The sequence below is a fragment of the Sinohyriopsis cumingii genome, chromosome 3 (genome assembly GCF_028554795.1).
Source record: "Sinohyriopsis cumingii isolate HCF-2022 chromosome 3, ASM2855479v2, whole genome shotgun sequence".
Taxonomy (NCBI): domain Eukaryota; kingdom Metazoa; phylum Mollusca; class Bivalvia; order Unionida; family Unionidae; genus Sinohyriopsis; species Sinohyriopsis cumingii.
Genome location: NC_142963.1, coordinates 26,756,997 through 26,775,461, shown reverse-complemented (window position 1 = coordinate 26,775,461; position 18,465 = coordinate 26,756,997). Strand labels below are relative to the sequence as shown.

General features: G+C 34.3%; 1 protein-coding gene across 1 annotated transcript in view; it reads left to right on the top strand.

Moving 5' to 3' along the window:
• LOC149802584 (DNA-dependent protein kinase catalytic subunit-like) overlaps positions 1-18,465 on the top strand; it is a 407,613-nt gene that overhangs the window by 149,882 nt on the left and 239,266 nt on the right. Inside the window, exons 30-33 of the mRNA XM_089951857.1 lie at positions 302-426; positions 3,754-3,823; positions 8,329-8,516; positions 17,106-17,262. Coding sequence (XP_089807983.1) covers positions 302-426; positions 3,754-3,823; positions 8,329-8,516; positions 17,106-17,262 — 540 coding nt within the window. The remainder of the gene's footprint in view (positions 1-301; positions 427-3,753; positions 3,824-8,328; positions 8,517-17,105; positions 17,263-18,465) is intronic.

Genomic DNA, 18,465 nt, shown 5'->3' with positions numbered 1-18,465 from the left:
TCAGAAAACGTCAATTATAAGTTGTCTTTTAATATTTTAACATAATTTACTTGTGAAGATAAGAAAAGAAATGTTTTTTTTATATTATTTTGACCATGGGTTACTACATAGGGTTGGAGAGTGGAGGGTTCACAAAAGTTTTCAAATCCAGCCATCATCTTCTTAAGGAACAGTTGTCATAAATCCATTTTGTTTGCCCAATCATCAGAATGCTTGTAGAAAGCATGATGGCAGGCTGCCATCAGAGTTGCTTTACTTTTGCTGCTGGAGTGTTATACTCGTTGGTTTTTGTCTTATGCAGACAGTGGAGTCAGCCAAGTATAGACATCGCTGTCCGCTGGTTGTTACGCCAATGCGGTCGCTCCCAGACAGAGTGTCGGCATGCATGTATGAAGCTTGTCTACCAGCTCACCTCTCTCATACCAGGTATGACAAACACATTAATGACTGGATGTTGCTTTTCTTTTATATGGTCACTATTCTCAAATCTGGTATTCCTCGTTCGCATAAATAAGTGATTTCATTTGCTATGCATTTTGTTTCCTTGGCTAATTGTTTAAAATAAGTAGAACAAAGACACATAAATCCTCAACTAGTTTCACTCTATTGCTTCTACAAAATCTGCAACTAGTTTCACTCTATTGTTTCTACAAAATCTGCAACTAGTTTAACTCTACTGTTTCTACAAAATCTGCAACTAGTTTAACTCTATTGCTTCAACAAAATCTGCAACTAGTTTAACTCTATTGTTTCAACAAAATCTGCAACTAGTTTAACTCCATTGTTTCTACAAAATCTGCGACTGGTTTAACTCTATTGTTTCTACAAAATCTGCAACTAGTTTAACTCTATTGTTTCTACAAAGTTGCTTCTGAATTAAAATCATTAATTACATCATTAAATCTGTTTCGTTTCTAATAGATTATATTTGTAAGCAAACATTCTAGCTACAATTTTATATAATGTTTTTAATGTAGAAATAGCATGGAAAAATGATGATAAAACTGTATTATTAATATATATATATATATATATATATATATATATATATATCTTTTGAAAACTATAACAGTAGTACATATATAAAGAAACAGAGATAAACAGTTTTATGTTCCTTTAAATGTGTATGTAACAAATATTTAAAATATACCTTTTTAGAAAAATCTAAAATTCTTTGGTTTTTTATATCTATGTTGATATCTTGATTGGCAGTTTTAACAGTTTTAAACCAACTTTGGTGTGCTGAATTGCATGTGTATATATTAAAAGATTTTGTTATCAGAAAAGGAGTAATACAGTCATAGATAGCTACAGTATAAGCATCACAGATGTTTTAAATTTCAAGAATATCCTTCCATCTGTCCATGACAAAATGGACATTAGAAAAATTATCAAGACACACACACACAAATATACATATACATACCTTTTAGCATATTTACATACTTTCTTCATACAGTGGTAACTTCAGTATTCTTTCTCAATAAATAATAGTTCATATTGTTGTACTGATGATATGTTTGTCATAGTTTACCATTAATTTACATAATATTTCCAAAGCCCTTTGTCATAGCTTACCATTAATTTATATAATATTTCCAAGGCCCTTTGTCATGGCTTACCATTAATTTCCATAATATTTCCAAGGCCCTTTGTCATAGTTTACCATTAATTTCCACAATATTTCCAAGGCCCTTTGTCATAGCTTACCATTAATTTACATAATATTTCCAAGGCCCTTTGTCATAGCTTACCATTAATTTATATAATATTTCCAAGGCCCTTTGTCATAGCTTACCATTATTTTCCATATTTCCAAGGCCCTTTGTCATAGCTTACCATTAATTTCCATAATATTTCCAATGCCCTTTGTCATAGCTTACCATTAATTTCCATGATATTTCCAGGCCCCTTTGAACAAATTATTGAAAGCAGAATACAATTAAATAGGAAAAGCCCTACCTTATCACAAATGCATAATAGTTCTTATTTATTGCATTTGTTCTTTAAATTTGAAATAAGTTTATATCATGTTAACAGCTTAAATAAATGTATCAAAGTGAATAAATGCAAGAGACATGTCAACAGTGGTCAGTTGTGAGGTTCAGGGAACACTGGTCAGCACTTTTGATCCTGAACAGTGATCTTTTACCACTGATGTTTCAGAATAAACATCTGCCGAATGTTTCAACAGAATCAGATAGAATAACACTTTTTGTGAAAAAGGAATTGGACTTGCAGTAGACTGAGAAATAGAGTGTGGCTAGAGATGGGCCATTAATTTTCTTACTGCAATGAATATGTTTTAAATTACTTAAATTATAATTTAAGCATATCATGTGGCTTGTTTTTAAGACATAAATGACTTCTCTCTAATGAAGGCACTTAAGCTTTGATGACTTGCTGTAAAGAATATTTATGATACCTTTGAGAAGAAAAAAAATTAGTAGATTGAAAGTCGAATGAGACGGTATTGTTGCAGTGCTTGAAATGAGCACATAGACAATATTTGTGATGACAGGTTCACAATAAGCATGAATTTACAACCTTTGAAGTGAAAACCTCCCTAACCACCAGTTTAAAGAATTTAAACCAGTGATACATGGTTAAAGCCATACATCCAATGTAATAATAGATTGACTTTAAAGCCTTAGCAAAATGATAGTAATTTGGTGTAAAATTCTGTAATATGTATATTTATTGTGAGCTTAACTTTTGTCCATGATTGTAGATTCAAGTTAAGATAATGGTCATTTGTAAACAACATGTTTACATAGCTAACTTATGTACATGATTATTTGTAAATAACATTCTGAGTTTAGAATATTTTAGAAACATATGTGTTTACAATTTGAATGGAATTTTCTGTTCGAATGTCTCACATCTAGGTCAAGTGAAAATGTGTACAAATAGGGACTTGATAAATAAATCATTCCTATCTTAAGATCAATTTCTGGAATCTATTTATCATAGTTTACAGTATACTTTATATACTCGCTGATAAGTTGACATTTTTAATGAAAATTTTATTCATGCAGAGTAGGGTTCATCTTATAAGCACGACATACACAAAATTTTGATTACTCTAGGGGTAATGTTAGAAGTTTTAGATGTTTGCATGACACAAAAATACTGTCAATTCAAATATTTTTACGTTTTAATGCCTCTATTCCCATCCCCTACAAGCTATGATGTAGACATTCACAAGGACTACTCCATGATGAACAACAGCATGGTCAGATTAATTTCAACCGCAGAATTTCCTGAATCTGATGCGTGCTTTTGTCAAATTTCTGCATGCTTACCATCTTTTTTTTTAAATAACAAAAACTTGCAACATATTATGACATAGATCCTTCGACATTTCAGCAGTTGTGTTTTTGCTGAACCAAAAAGCATTCATAGCTGTATTCTGTTGTGACAGTATCAGACACTGAAGGCTAATGTAACTGTTAATTTTGGGGGAGCAAGTTTCTTACACAGATGATAGTGGAGATCAGATCTGGGATGTAAACCTAGATGTAAAAAGAATAATACACCACAACATTTGGCACACTGATTTCAAAGGACTAGTGCATTGTATTCCTTTCTCTTTTTTGAAATGTTTTTTTTTTTCTTTGTTACGTATAACTCAGAGACACAAGATATATTAATCATTTTAGAAGATTTTTTCTTTTCTTCCATGCATCAATTTTCACACTTTAACTTGAAACAGTCCAACATATATCATGGTGACATCTATTTCCATTCCAGGAATATCTTCAACAAAGAACTATTTCCAGACCTTTTTAAAGTCTAAAGGTGCTGAATATTTCATAACAAGGTAGGTTGAGTACCAAATTGAATTTTCTATAATTGCAACATAAAACCATTCTTTTAAATCATTGCTCTTACACAAATGAATAACTCTGATTGAGTGTTCAGCAGCTGTTAGAAAGGGAAAAGATTTAATAATATCATGTGCTAGGAGATGCACACAGCAGGTTGCAATTTGTATTGTGTATTGGGCTTATGAATTTATGTTGTATGCATTTTAAAGACAAAGTCTTTGGGTTATTCATTATATTGCTGTTTGATAATTCAAGTTGATTATGCCATAGCGTGATAATACTAGGTGGTTATGTCACATTGGGTTAATAGTAAGTGGTTATATCATGGTGTGACAATATCTGATGGATATCTCACTGATAATTCAAGGTGATTATGTCATAGTGTGATAATATAAGGTGGTTATGTCACATTGAGTTATAGTATGTGGTTATATTGTGGTGTGACAATACTAGGGGGTTATGCCACTCGGATAATACAGGGTGGTTATATCACAGTGTGATAATACTAGGTGGTTATGTGATAGTGTGACAGGACTAGGTGGTCATGTCAGTGTGATTATACTAGGTGGTTATGTCACAGTGTGATAATACTAAATAGTTTTGTCACAGAATGATTATGCTAGGTGTCACAGTACGCTATCTATTTTTCATGATATGAAAGAAATAGCAAGGTTGAAATATCTATTAAAAAAATGCTTTTGCTAAGCTATTATAGAAACATCAAAAGCGACAGTGATAATAACTGAAATTTGATCATCTGAAAAGTCATTTCTTACAATTTGTTCTATGTTGCTTCTAACACCAGTTAAAAGTAATTAAAAATTAGAACCAGTCTGCTGAACCACTGGTATGCATTTATCAGTATTGAAGAGAAATATCAAAGTGCTTGTATGTAACCTTGATCAAACAAATGGAAAGAAACTAAGGGTAGGTACCTTCTGTGAACAAAGTTGCCATTATTCTATGGAGAACATTCTTTTGTTTAAAGGTCTTATAGGGTGGTTTTGTTTTATTTTTAATCTTCCATGCAGAAAAACTTGTATTTGTTGTTATTGTTAGTTTATATTGCATCATTTACAAATAATTGCATACAAATGTAATACCTGCCCCTTATATGTATGTGGAAATGATGTACAACTTAAACAAACTCTCTAAGATAGGGATTATAGTGATTGGCTCAGAAATGAACTATGAAAGCTTAAGAATTGATATAACTAATGGTTTATCACTGTTATTGGTAGACAGAGATAATCAATAATGAAATTTATTGGACAGAATTAAAAAGATACTTTACATTCCATACAGAAGCACAATCTCTGTGTATTTGCTAGCTTGTATATTATGTAAACTACATTCAGAAAATAAATATTATGTAAACTACATTCAGAAAATAAATACATCAGATCCTGATTAAAATCAGAATTATTGACAATAGCTCATTAAAGTAAACTGCATTGTTTTTGTTTGGTGCATGCAGGATGGGGGACACTGCCTCCTTTAAAGATAACTTGTTATCTCCAACAAATAATATAATGTTTTTTTGATTTGCCATTCTGATTATCCCAGTTTAAATCTATGAATCAAAACAAATATCCTGAATGGACGGTCATATGAACATAGAGATTTTACTCAAATATTTATGATGTCTTGTTGGTCCTAAATGAAAATGGGGCACCTGGGTGGGGACAGAATTTTCAGTAATGTTCCCAAATAATATTTGAAAAAATAACCAGGGGGTATAAACAGCAACCATGTCAAATATTATTTAATTGTCTGACAGTAACTAAGGTGATGTGTTATGTCCTTTGAAGACTGACTTGGGGGAGCCCATTAAGATAATTTGTGTAGGTAAACAATCAATTTCATTTTAAGTTACAGGTAAATAAAAGAGGTCGATGTTAAAGAACAAAAGTTATTACACATCATTGCCTTGAATGAGAATGATTAAGGTATATCGAAGATTGTTGGCAAGTTTATGAACAGTGGCAGTGTTTGAAGTTGGATTTTACTCCATATATATAATGCAAAGCATAATTATTTCAGTCAGAATAGTGTTAAAGTGTGATTTTTTAAAAGGCAAAATGTCTAAATGTATTTCGTGTGATTCAGGAAGAAAGAAGCTATTAGTGAAGCAAGCAGAGTCTAGCAAAACTAAATTGCAGAACTCCAGCTTGATGGAATTTTACTTTTGTGAAACATTGCAAAAATGGAGAGCATCTAATATTGTGAAGATTAGTACTATGTTTGGTTGGTTAACAGCATTAATAGCATTGAAACAAACCATAACATATTCAACTCACTGAAATGAATATTTAGGTTAATTATTATCCATTATTTTAATTTTGTTAAAATACAAGCTCTTAACTGACCCATGCTTTTCAGGATGATTTTAGCCATGAAATTGATTGATTATTTGAACTCAAGTTTGCACAGTTGATTTGAGCTTATAAAGTATTAACACCCATACTGGAGAGAGTCATTTGTTACTGCTGTCTTACTTGTAAGGCCCCCAGTAAACTTCAGAATATTATTTCTTGGACCCAGACTCCTTCCCTCAGTGAAATGGTAAATCCCAGATGTGATTATGTTAAATTTTCCATAGAGACAAGCATATCTCATAGTCAAACTACATCAGATACAGTTCTGACAATGCTAATATTATGATTGTCAGTAACAACCTGGTCCCGACCAGGATCTGCTCAAAGAATCCAGCTGGAAAATTTGAACAGCAGTAACATACAGTCTCTAATGAGTGCAAAGATAAAAACTAATGACACTGTCATTACCTTTAAACCATCTCCTTTGAACTATTGAGAACAGTAAAGACTACATCTATTATACATATATTTTTTGCCATCCTTGAATTTTAGAGACAGAAACTTGGTGTACATTTTTATTTAATGTTAATGTGGTTGTGATTATGTGAGTGTTTTCACATGTGTGTATCTGTGTAAGGTGATGACATTGGACAGTGCTAAGTCTACCAGCTATTGTTTCCTTCTCAGTCTATTGAATGCTTTAAAGAAAATAGACAAACTACTGTTTTTAATTTAGATTTGAATTTCCAGTCATAGGCTTCTATGAAAATATAACTTTTTTTCAATTGGACAACATCGCCTTTTTTGCATAACATGTACTGACCCTCCTTGGGATCTCAAAATACACTTTTTGAGTCTCAAAAACCCCCAGCACTGGAAATATGGTAGATATGCGATGTGGGTATGTTAGAAAGCTTGCCAGTAGCTTCAATGGATCAGTGGTTCATACTTCATGACATGTACTGGCTGCCATATATAGCCTGCATTATGCTGAAAAATGACTTTATACCCCACAAAACCAAACCAAATCTAAATGAAAATTGTGCTGCTCACATCCACTGTGATAGTGACTGTCTTGAAAATCTTGTTATCAGTACTGAATGAATGGTCATAACAGCATGCTGTTTTCACTGAAACTTTTTATGATGTATAGTTGATTGTAAATGAAATTGGTTCCAGTCTGACTTCCAGTATGGCCACTACAATGGCCATCTTTAAAATATTGTTATGGCTACTTGTCCCAGATGACTGGTAATATCAACATTTTGCTTTCACCAAAATACTTCTTATGATATCTTGATTATCCTAAATGGAAACAGAATCTGATATCCAGTATGGGCCACCATGGCAGCCATCTTGAAAATCTTGTTATTGTTACTCCATCGAAAAACAGAAGGTGATGTCTTCTTTGGGTTTTTACCAGAAGACTTATAATTTCTTGTTGATGCTACGTTAAAATGGTTCTGATCTGAAATCTATTATGGTTACCATGGTGGCCATCTTAATAATCTTGTCATAGCTACTTCTCTTGATTGGAAAGTTGTTTTGACATGGGGTGTTGATGATTTCTTGTGGCATCTTAGTTGGTCCAAAACAAAATGATGCAGATTGACCATATGGTCACCATGGTTACAGTCCTAGTTATCTATGCTCCTTCCAAATGATGGCTATATATCATGCTATATATCAAGGGTTTTTTGGCAATATACTTTTTATGGTACCAAGTTGGTCCTAAACAAACTGGTGACAGGAGTACATCCAAAATGGCTGCCATGATCATTGTCTTGAAAATCTTGATGCTTCTGCTCCCTTTGAATGGATGTTCATATTGAAATGGGGTTTGAAACATAAAAGTTCTTATGATGTCTACTTGGTCCAAAATGAAAGTGGTGCCAATCTGACATCCAATATATCTACCACAGTAACTAGTTTGAAAACCTTGTTATCACTGAAGAATGTTAGAGTTGGTTTCAACATACAGTAGTTAAAAGGTAGAAATGATCTCATCTTGAATTCCTGGTAATTATTTTGGTCTGGAAGAACATCAGTCACCTGGAAAGTTATCTATTTACTTGTGCCATTTGAACTTCCTGACCTCAGTATTTCACTTAATGATAATTGAAACGCACAAGAAACTAGTCCTCTAAGGAGCCACTGATGCTACATGTTTCATTTTTCAGGTTTGAGGGTGGTGGTAATACAGCTATAGCCAAATCTTCCCTACAGACCTGCCCGACTATGGTAGATGTCAGTGATTGCTTTACTCTCCACTCAGCTGTTTCATGGTTTGACATGGTATTAGCAGCTCTAGACTGCTACACCTGGGTGCTTGGAGAGGGACTTCTCACCCCCACTGACCTTTTTACAGGTTAGTATCCCTTATGTTAACATTGCTGTTTGCAACTTTGCTACCTTCAGTTATATGTAATATTCCATAATACAGGTATTCCCTGAGGTACATAAGGGTTACATTCCTAGGACCTCTACATGTGTTGGTTTTTACTTCAGAATTGTTTTATTAGGCTACATATGGGTAGTTTTGTAATTGATATCATGGTGATGCATAAATTTAACAAAACAATAAAAAGCCTTAAGATTATGAAAAATTTAACAGAAATGATTTACACATGTACATGAGAGGAGAAGTGGAACTCTATACCGTATTTACCGTATATGTTGGGACACCGTATTTGTTGGGACACCATAAATTAATTTTAAAAGTAATTTTTTTGTGTACTGTATGTTCTGGGACACATCGTTTTTTTCGAGTTGTAAGTTGTGGGACACCATTTAAATCATTCAAAAATTACATGTCAGAAATTGCACTCCAACTGAAATTTTATTTTAAAAAATATAAAACTGTATACTTGACATAAAACTCTTAAATCCACTGCAGCAGCATCTCATCAACACAACCCTTCTCCTGCACACGTACGATCTATTCTTTTGGTACATGAATATACGTTTAGCTTTCTCATACCATGAAAAAATGTTAGAGACAACACACCACCTGAAGCGGAAACTGCAAGGACAAAAGTCAGATGTTTTCAAATCTGCACTAGTCTTGCTAATTCTCACACTTTTGACGCCCATCTTATAGTCAGTCCATCCAGGAATGCAATCAAAGTACACTAGAGTTTTATCCATGTTAATGATCATATTGTCGGCGAAATGATCTATTCATCACGTGATTTTATTTTGCTACAAATCTTCTGGATGATGCTGGGTGATCAATGTTCGCGCACAAATCATTATATTGTAAACTTTAAAAACTGTTCCATTGTTTCACTTTATTTTAAAAAATGTCGTGAATACTGGTGAAAAGAAACCCAAGTTAGCTTCCTTATCTCGGCCATCTTTGTTTATTCGAAGCTAAAATGTAAAAATTCGGCACACGTAAAAGAATCCAAGTCGGCTTCTGAGGTCAGCTTGCTTTGCAATAAAATAATCTTTGTATTGATATCTTTTTAAAAAAATTTGGCTTCCGAGTCCAAAGTCGGCTTCCGACGTCGGTTTGCTTTGTGATAAAAATAACCTTTGTCTTTGATGTCCTGTCGGTAAGTTCAAAGAAGAAGTTTACTGTTGGCTGCCAGCTGTGTTTATTTACCACCAGGGCTTCTATGTGCTTGGCATTTTTTGTAGTAATTATTACAAAGGTGCACTGATGTCTGTGGATAAATAGTAATGATACTTTTGTAACCCGTGCCGGCGAAAAGATTTTCACTTGCACTCAAGTGAATGTGTTTTTAAATAATGATTTTTTTTACGAGATACTGTCATACAGTAGACCTGGATAAACATTATTCTTGGCTATTTTGAACCTAACACCATGCCATGCATGAATGGCAGTTGTCTTCAATATATCGGTTGATTATTTCCCTCTCGTTTGCGAATTCATCGACATCTGTGCACAAAGCACTATATTGCGTCAAAATTTGTTCCATTGTTTCAATTTATTTTCAAAATTCCTGTGAATATAATTGAAAAGGAACCCAAGTTTGCTTCCATATCTCGGCTTTCTTTGTATATTAAACAAAAAAAAAAAAGTATAAAAAAAATCGGCTGACTTTACAAAATCCAGTCAGCTTCCGATGTCAGCTTGCTTTGCAGTAAAATAACGTTTGTATTCATATCCTTTACCAAAAAAAAAAGTAACCAAAGTCTGCTTCTGAGATTGGCTTGCTTTGTAATAAAAATCACCTTTTGTCTTTGATGTCCAGTCGGTAGGTTCAAAGAAGGAGTTAACTGATTGCTGCCAGTCGTGTTTATTCACCACCAGGGCTTCTATGTTCTATGTGTTTGGCATATGTGGTTACAATTAATACAAAGTATCATTGACGTCTGCGGGTAAATAGTAAGGATAATTTTGTAACCCAGGCTGGTGAAAAGATTGTCACTTGCTCGCAAGTGAATGTGTTTTCAAATGATCATTTTTATTTGCGACATACTGTCATACAGTAGACCGGGATATAATTCAATCTTGATTATTTTGCACCCAACACCGTGTCATGCGTGAATGGCATCTTCAAGATATCGGTTGACTATTTCCCTCTTGTTTGCGATTTTGTTGGCTCCAGTTTTCATAATTGATACACGCTACAGTATGGAATCCTACGCTTACGGATTTCGTGGAAATATTTTATTCTTAAATGCTCATGTAGAAAAAAGGAATAAATGATAACAACACAAGGTTAGTTTCTTTCTTTTTATTATCAATAAAACATTTTATTTATCTATTTTATTGCAGCGTGCAGTGGGGTGAGGTGAAGCACAAATGCAATACAATTTTATTTCTTTTCTTAAGTCTTGGGACATATGACCAAAGTGAAAAAAATGTTTCACCATAAGTTCTGGGACAGGAAAAAAAATATTTATTTTATCGTGTCCCAACATATGCGGTAAATATGGTACTGTGGTTGCACTCATTTTGAGGATAAAAAAACAGTGTGCTCATGTTTATGATTCATTTATGTATCTGCGAGTTTACATATGTTTCAGTTTACATATCTCAGTTAGTACCTGTACCTAGGTGTGATGGATGCTACATTTTACATATCTCAGGGAGTACCTCTACCTAGGTGTGATGGATGCTACATTTTACATATCTCAGGGAGTACCTTTACCTAGGTGTGATGGATGCAACATTTTACAAATCTCAGTTAGTACCTGTACCTAGGTGTGATGGATGCTACATTTTACATATCTCAGGGAGTACCTCTACCTAGGTGTGATGGATGCTACATTTTACATATCTCAGGGAGTACCTCTACCTAGGTGTGATGGATGCTACATTTTACATATCTCAGGGAGTACCTCTACCTAGGTGTGATGGATGCTACAGTTTTCATATGTTGCAATTTACATATCTCAGGGAGTACATATACCTAGGTGTGATGGATGCTACATTTTACATATCTCAGGGAGTACCTCTACCTAGGTGTGATGGATGCTACAGTTTTCATATGTTGCAATTTACATATCTCAGGGAGTACATATACCTAGGTGCGATGGATGCTACATTTTACATATCTCAGGGAGTACCTCTACCTAGGTGTGATGGATGCTACAGTTTTCATATGTTGCAATTTACATATCTCAGGGAGTACATATACCTAGGTGTGATGGATGCTACAGTTTTCATATGTTGCAATTTACATATCTCAGGGAGTACATATACCTAGGTGTGATGGATGCTACAGTTTTCATATGTTGCAATTTACATATCTCAGGGAGTACATATACCTAGGTGTGATGGATGCTACAGTTTTCATATGTTGCAATTTACATATCTCAGGGAGTACATATACCTAGGGGGGCCCCGAATGGCCGAGTGGTCTAAAGCGCTCTTTGTTACGGATCACTGCCATCTCACCTCTGTCTGCGGCGGTTCGAGTCAAAGATTCAGCCAATGTGGGCATGTGAGAAAGCTTGCCAGTAGCTTCTCGTGGGTCGGTGGTTCTTTCCGGGGTTTTCCGGGTTCTTCCTCCACCATTAATACTGGCCGCCATGTATAGCCTATCGTGCTGAAAAATGGCGTTAAACACCACAACAACAACAACAACATATACCTAGGTGTGATGGATGCTACATTTTACATATCTCAGGGAGTACCTCTACCTAGGTGTGATGGATGCTACAGTTTTCATATGTTGCAATTTACATATCTCAGGGAGTACATATACCTAGGTGTGATGGATGCTACATTTAGGTGTTTAAAGGGGGTTCAGCTGACCCCATATTTGTCTTCATTAGCAAGTAATCTTGTATATGTAACAACTTCATCTTTTTTCAGAATGAACACTAAATCTTGTTTAAATGGAATGTGACAGCCAATTGTTATGAACTTTTTCATTAGAGTGTAATGGACTGCTGTACCTGGTTTTATTAAATATCTTACTCCAACTGACTTTGCCATTTTATGCATCTTTGTGCACTCATTATTCCCAAGTGCTGCCATCTTTTGTCATACTTTACCTACCTAGTCTACTTCGCATTGTGATGAAGGGGTGCATTTAACCTTGTATGTGTACTGGGTGTCATGAGGTATTTTACTATAGACCTCTATCCTGCATTATAAATAAAACAATCAAGCATTCAACATGGGTTGTTTTTCTTTCCCCATCATATACAATTTCTGCATTCAATCAAATTTTAACATTAGTTTAATTGAAAGAATACAGACTAAAAATGAACCAAATGGATTTAAGTTACCCTCTTTAGAAATAAATGTCAACCATTTTGTTGAGTTTCATGAATAAAGGCACTGGTAAAACTTTGACTGCCCATGGTGATCTCTCTACCTGTATGTTGTAGGGAATTACCAAGTAAGTTTGGTTCAGGTGGGGGTGAAATGATTCATCTATATATTGACGTATCATTAATTCTCTGATATCAATACAGCATCTGTACAACAGGCAAAAAATCAGTACAAATTAACACAGGGTTACCCATTCATACAGTTTGAAATCTACAGTTTTTTTGTTGTTTTTTTTAGATCCTTTTGACATGTACAACATAAAGGGTAAAATCCAGACTTGTTCCCATTGTATGATGTACATACTGTATTCTTCATTTAATAACCACTTTTACAAAAAATTTCTCTGTTGATATCTTGTCTTCTTAAATTGAATTTGGAGGCCTACACTTCTGGTGTGTTACTTGTCAAAAATTCTGATTGTTGGTTAATGTTTGTTCTAATCAAGTGGAAACTATAACATCCAACAGAACTGAATTTACTTTATGATTATTATGACACATGGGTAGTATAGGTATCCATTCGCGATCCAAGTAGATAGAAAGCAACAGTGAAACTTTGCACAAATGTCTGTTAAATGTTAAATAAAGTGGATAAGTCATATATTGGGAACAAGTTTGGAACGTCTCTTTTATTTTGATACATGTTATCAGTGACATTGTGCCAACAAGATTAAAAACAAAGCATGGAATCAGTGTGGGTCTCCAATTGCATAAGTTAACCCCTTTGTGCCAATTTGTGAAAAGGGGGTATATACTATTAATTTTTCTTTCTCACCGTCTGAAACAAGTGCCTGTGGTTGAGGCTGCTGTTTTGTATTTGCAGGAAGTAAAATGTAAGTGATTCATGTGTTAGTCATCTCCGCATATGTGCCCATATCTGTTCTAGATGAGATTATCTTGAACAAGGAAATTGAACTGTTTATTCTATTTTGAAGATAATACTAATGTTTTTCCAGTATAGACATTAAATTGGTTATATGGCACTATCAAAGCAGTCGTGCCATGCGAAATCAAGGGTGTGGTGACAAAGATGATCCCTGCATCTGCTCAGATAGGGCCGAATGAAATTGCTGAAAAAGTTGATTTTGAATCACCAATGACAAGCATGATAGTTGCTTACACCATCCAGGTTGAGGGATCACAATATTTGCTGAATCCTATGGGAAGTGTTCTTTTCAAGGATGAGGCATGTGAATAGATAGCTCTAGGCCTGGCTGTTATCTGCATACCATATTCTTGGATTAAATTCCAGAATTAATCTAAGTGACATTGGTGATACAAATTCAGACCTATCTGTAGTAATACTGTGTGTCTAAATTTAGTGATTCATTAAGAGATGGGAGGAAAGTTGAGTGTGCTGAGATAATGAACCTGTGGAGGTGAGTTTGGGGTTAATGGACCTCTTTCATATTGATATACAGCAGTCCATTACAAACGTGTTGCAGTATAGTAGCTCATTATACCCTAAATCAAGCAGCTAGGCAATCACCTACACCATACAGGTAGAGGGATCACCATAGTTACTCCCCTATACCATAAAGGTAGAGTGATCACCATTTTCTTCTCAGTTGAAAACTGCCAAACAGAATATGACCAAATTTTGCAGAAAACATTCTGGCATGAAGGATTTATACAGATGATACTGATCCAGCTGCCGTTGCTAAAAATTGAAGTTTTCAGTCAACTCATGAACAAAAACCACTTGGCCATATTGGATCAGACTTGACAGAAGGCTTCCTGGCAGATTTTTACAAATGATGTCAATCTGTTATCTAATTTATCTGCACTGTTAATAAACATAGATAAACTCAACAGAAATTGACCATATTTGACAGAAATTGACCAAATTTAACACAGAGCACTCTGACATAAAGGAATTGAAAATTTGTACAAATTATACACATCTGCCATTAAATATGGCTGCCATTTCTAAAAATAGATAAGCATTCATAAAACTTCATCTTAAAAAAAACATTTTAACAGACTTTGACCAAATATGACGGCATAAATGTGATGCTATCTTTGCTGGAATAAAAATACCTGTTTAAAGCCTGCATACACACTGTTCTATAGCTGAAATCTGCCACTTTGGAAAAATAAAAGAATTTTAAAAATTTATTAAAACACAAGCATATTTGCTCATTCTATGCACACGTTACAAAAGCCATTGAGAACCAGCTTACTGGGAGACGGGAAATATTATACCAGTGAATTATCTGTGATTGAGTAATATGCAAAAGAATGCTAACATGTGTACTGTTATGCATATTTGATTTGCATTGTTTGTTAGTTGTTTTAAATTATATGATGTGGGTTATGTGAAATTGTATCTTGTAGCTGACCTTATCCAAAATCAAGTTCATTGTCTGCCTGACCAAAATCATCAATTTTTTAAAATTCTTTAAGCAACTCATACATAGTTTATATATCTCTGTGAGTGTAGGTTAAATATTAAGATTATTGTCTTTGTCTAAGTCAAGGACATTATGCTTATCATGTTCATTAGTATAATTTTTGTAACAGACTTTCTGATTATGATTAAAAATGTTTTGGAAATGAACTTGTGGCCCACATCCAGGCTATTCTTTTGTGTCTTAGTTGTTTTATATAATATTTTTTACCGGAAACATTATTCGTGCTGTAATTTGAAGCACCACTGAAGTTTATTCAGAACTTTATTCATTAGTACTTGTGTTAGAAATTCCATGACTATTTGGGATTTTATTCAAAATAGCATAAGTTCTTTTTGCATTTTCACTTTGTATTCTATTGAAACAAAATTATTTGTTTGATTTTGCAGAAATTGTTTCTCTCTTTTGTAGTACTTAGTTTAAGACCATATATTTGTAATAGTACACAACAAGCTGTTAATTGATTGTCTTATTGTTGTAAAATGGAGAGGTCAAGACCAAGTGTGGAATGATTTATATGGTGCTTATATAATGGCTTTTGAGTCTTTGAATAAAAAATTGGTGAACTTTTGGTGGAGGTGAGATAAAAAGGAGAGGCTGATTAAAATTGATTTCAAGAGAAATATTTTAATTCGTATTTTGAGTTTTTGTGTTGTTTGATTGTCATTGCATTGTTCAATATATTTTTAAAAAAATATTTAAAGGTAGCTTCAGTTCCTATCAAAATGCAGAAATATGCATTCACCAGCTAAGAAATATGAGAAAAATGCCTGAAGTCCAACTCACGAAATTCCTTCTTAGGGTAATCTTAACTTTGAGGAGTAAAGCAAAGCAGCCAGCAGCCTTAAAACCCACAGGAATACAAACTTCTTTGCAAGATGAGCATGATTGTTTTATCATTTAACTTCTAATGCAGAAACAGAGAGTACATTCTCCATTCTTCCCAAAATACCAAAGTGATTCAAGGGAAATATGGACAGAAAATGATCAGAGCCTATTCAGTGTGAAACTTAATAATTACAGTGATTGTCATCAGTGGTCAAAAGTCATTAGCTTAGGAAACTAAAAATGCTTTTGGATTTTATTTTACAAAATTCTGTGCAGTGAACTGTGAGTTTTACAACTCTGCCTTTTTCATTTAAATGACAGTACAGTGACTGATATTATTTAATTATTACTGTAACATTTTCCATTAATATCTCAATTGTCTTCAAAAGTTGCTGTTTTATTACAGAATTTAGAGAATATATTATGTAAAAAGAATCCACTTTTTTCAGTACCTTTAAAACACTTAAATAAAAACTGTACTGGTTTAGAAGCCAGTCTACTGATACAAATATTTAAATTACTGGATTGTTTTCCTAGTTCTGTCACATGTATGGTGGTGCCCTGCAATCTCATACTTTTGCAGTTAACAGCAGTATTTATATATTAGGCATCTTACTGACACCAGTTTCTTGGCAAACTGCTCTTGCCTTTACCTGTAAGGTTGTACTCAGCCAGGTGAGTGGTCTCAGATGCACTTGAACCTCTTGTTTTATGCCTCATAAATGTTGAAGATTTAATAGTGTTGTCCAGTTTTGTCAATCTGCTTTCCAATGAGCCAGTGGTTAAATTTGGGTTTTAGGTCATGGAAGTCATTCATTTCAAAAGAGGGATGTTAAAACATTCATTGTCTGTAAAAATACATCCATTGGATTTTTTTCAAATAGTTTCTTGTAAGATCCTTTTTTTTATCAATTACTTGAGACTTTTTATACAGCATGTTTATTGGAATGATACATACCTAGGTAAAGGCAAAGATAAACCAGACATCAGGATTTTTGAGACAGTGATTTACTTCCTTGAAAATGTTGCCCTGAAGGACCTAGACAGTGCCACAAAGCTGTTCCGAGCTGGTGCAGTGGCTGGCACATTTACTCCTAAGGAAATTGAGAATTTTAACAGGTAAGAACGCTTTCTGTTTTGACTAATGTTTTGTAAATGCTATGAGGAGTTGACTCCAAAAGAATGGTTCACTGGCCTACTGTATGACAATTCTAATAGGTTATTGCCAAATGATAAGCCATTTGTAATTAATTGCTTGGCATTACATGTCTCCCATGGATTTAAAATCAAAGATGATCAATACTGAAATGTTGTTTGTACATTTGCTATTGAGTATGGTGTTCAAAAGGTATTTTGTAACAAATGGCCAAAAAGCTCTGAAAGAAAACTATATTGATTCATTGATATATCTTGACTGCTTCAGAGGATTTCCAAACTGAGACACTGGGTATAATTGACAGTGTCTAATTAACTACCACAGAGGATTACCAAACTGAGATACTGGGTCTAATTGACACCATGTTTAATTGACTGCTACAGAGGATTACCATACCGAGACACTGGGACTAATTGACACCATGTCTAATTGACTGCAACAGAGGATTACCAAACTGAGATACTGGGTCTAATTGACACTGTGTCTAATTGACTGCTACAGACGATTACCAAACTGAGACACTGGGTCTAATTGACACCATGTCTAATTGACTGTTACAGAGGATTACCATACTGAGACACTGGGTCTAATTGACACCATGTCTAATTCACTGCTACAGAGGATTACCATACAGAGACACTGGGTCTAATTGACTGCTACAGAGGGTTACCAAACTGAGACACTGGGTCTAATTGACAGTGTCTAATTAAATACTTCAGAGAATTACCATACTGAGACACTGGGTGTAATTGACACTATGTCTAATTGACTGCTACAGAGAATTACCATACTGAGACACTGGGTCTAATTGACGCCATGTCTAATTGACTGCAACAGAGGATTACCAAACTGAGATACTGGGTCTAATTGACACTGTGTCTAATTGACTGCTACAGAGAATTACCATACTGAGACACTGGGTCTAATTGACGCCATGTCTAATTGACTGCAACAGAGGATTACCAAACTGAGATACTGGGTCTAATTGACACTATGTCTAATTGACTGCTACAGAGAATTACCATACTGAGACACTGGGTCTAATTGACACCATGTCTAATTGACTGTTACAGAGGATTACCATACTGAGACACTGGGTCTAATTGACACTGTGTCTAATTGACTGCTACAGAGGATTACCATACTGAGACACTGGGTCTAATTGA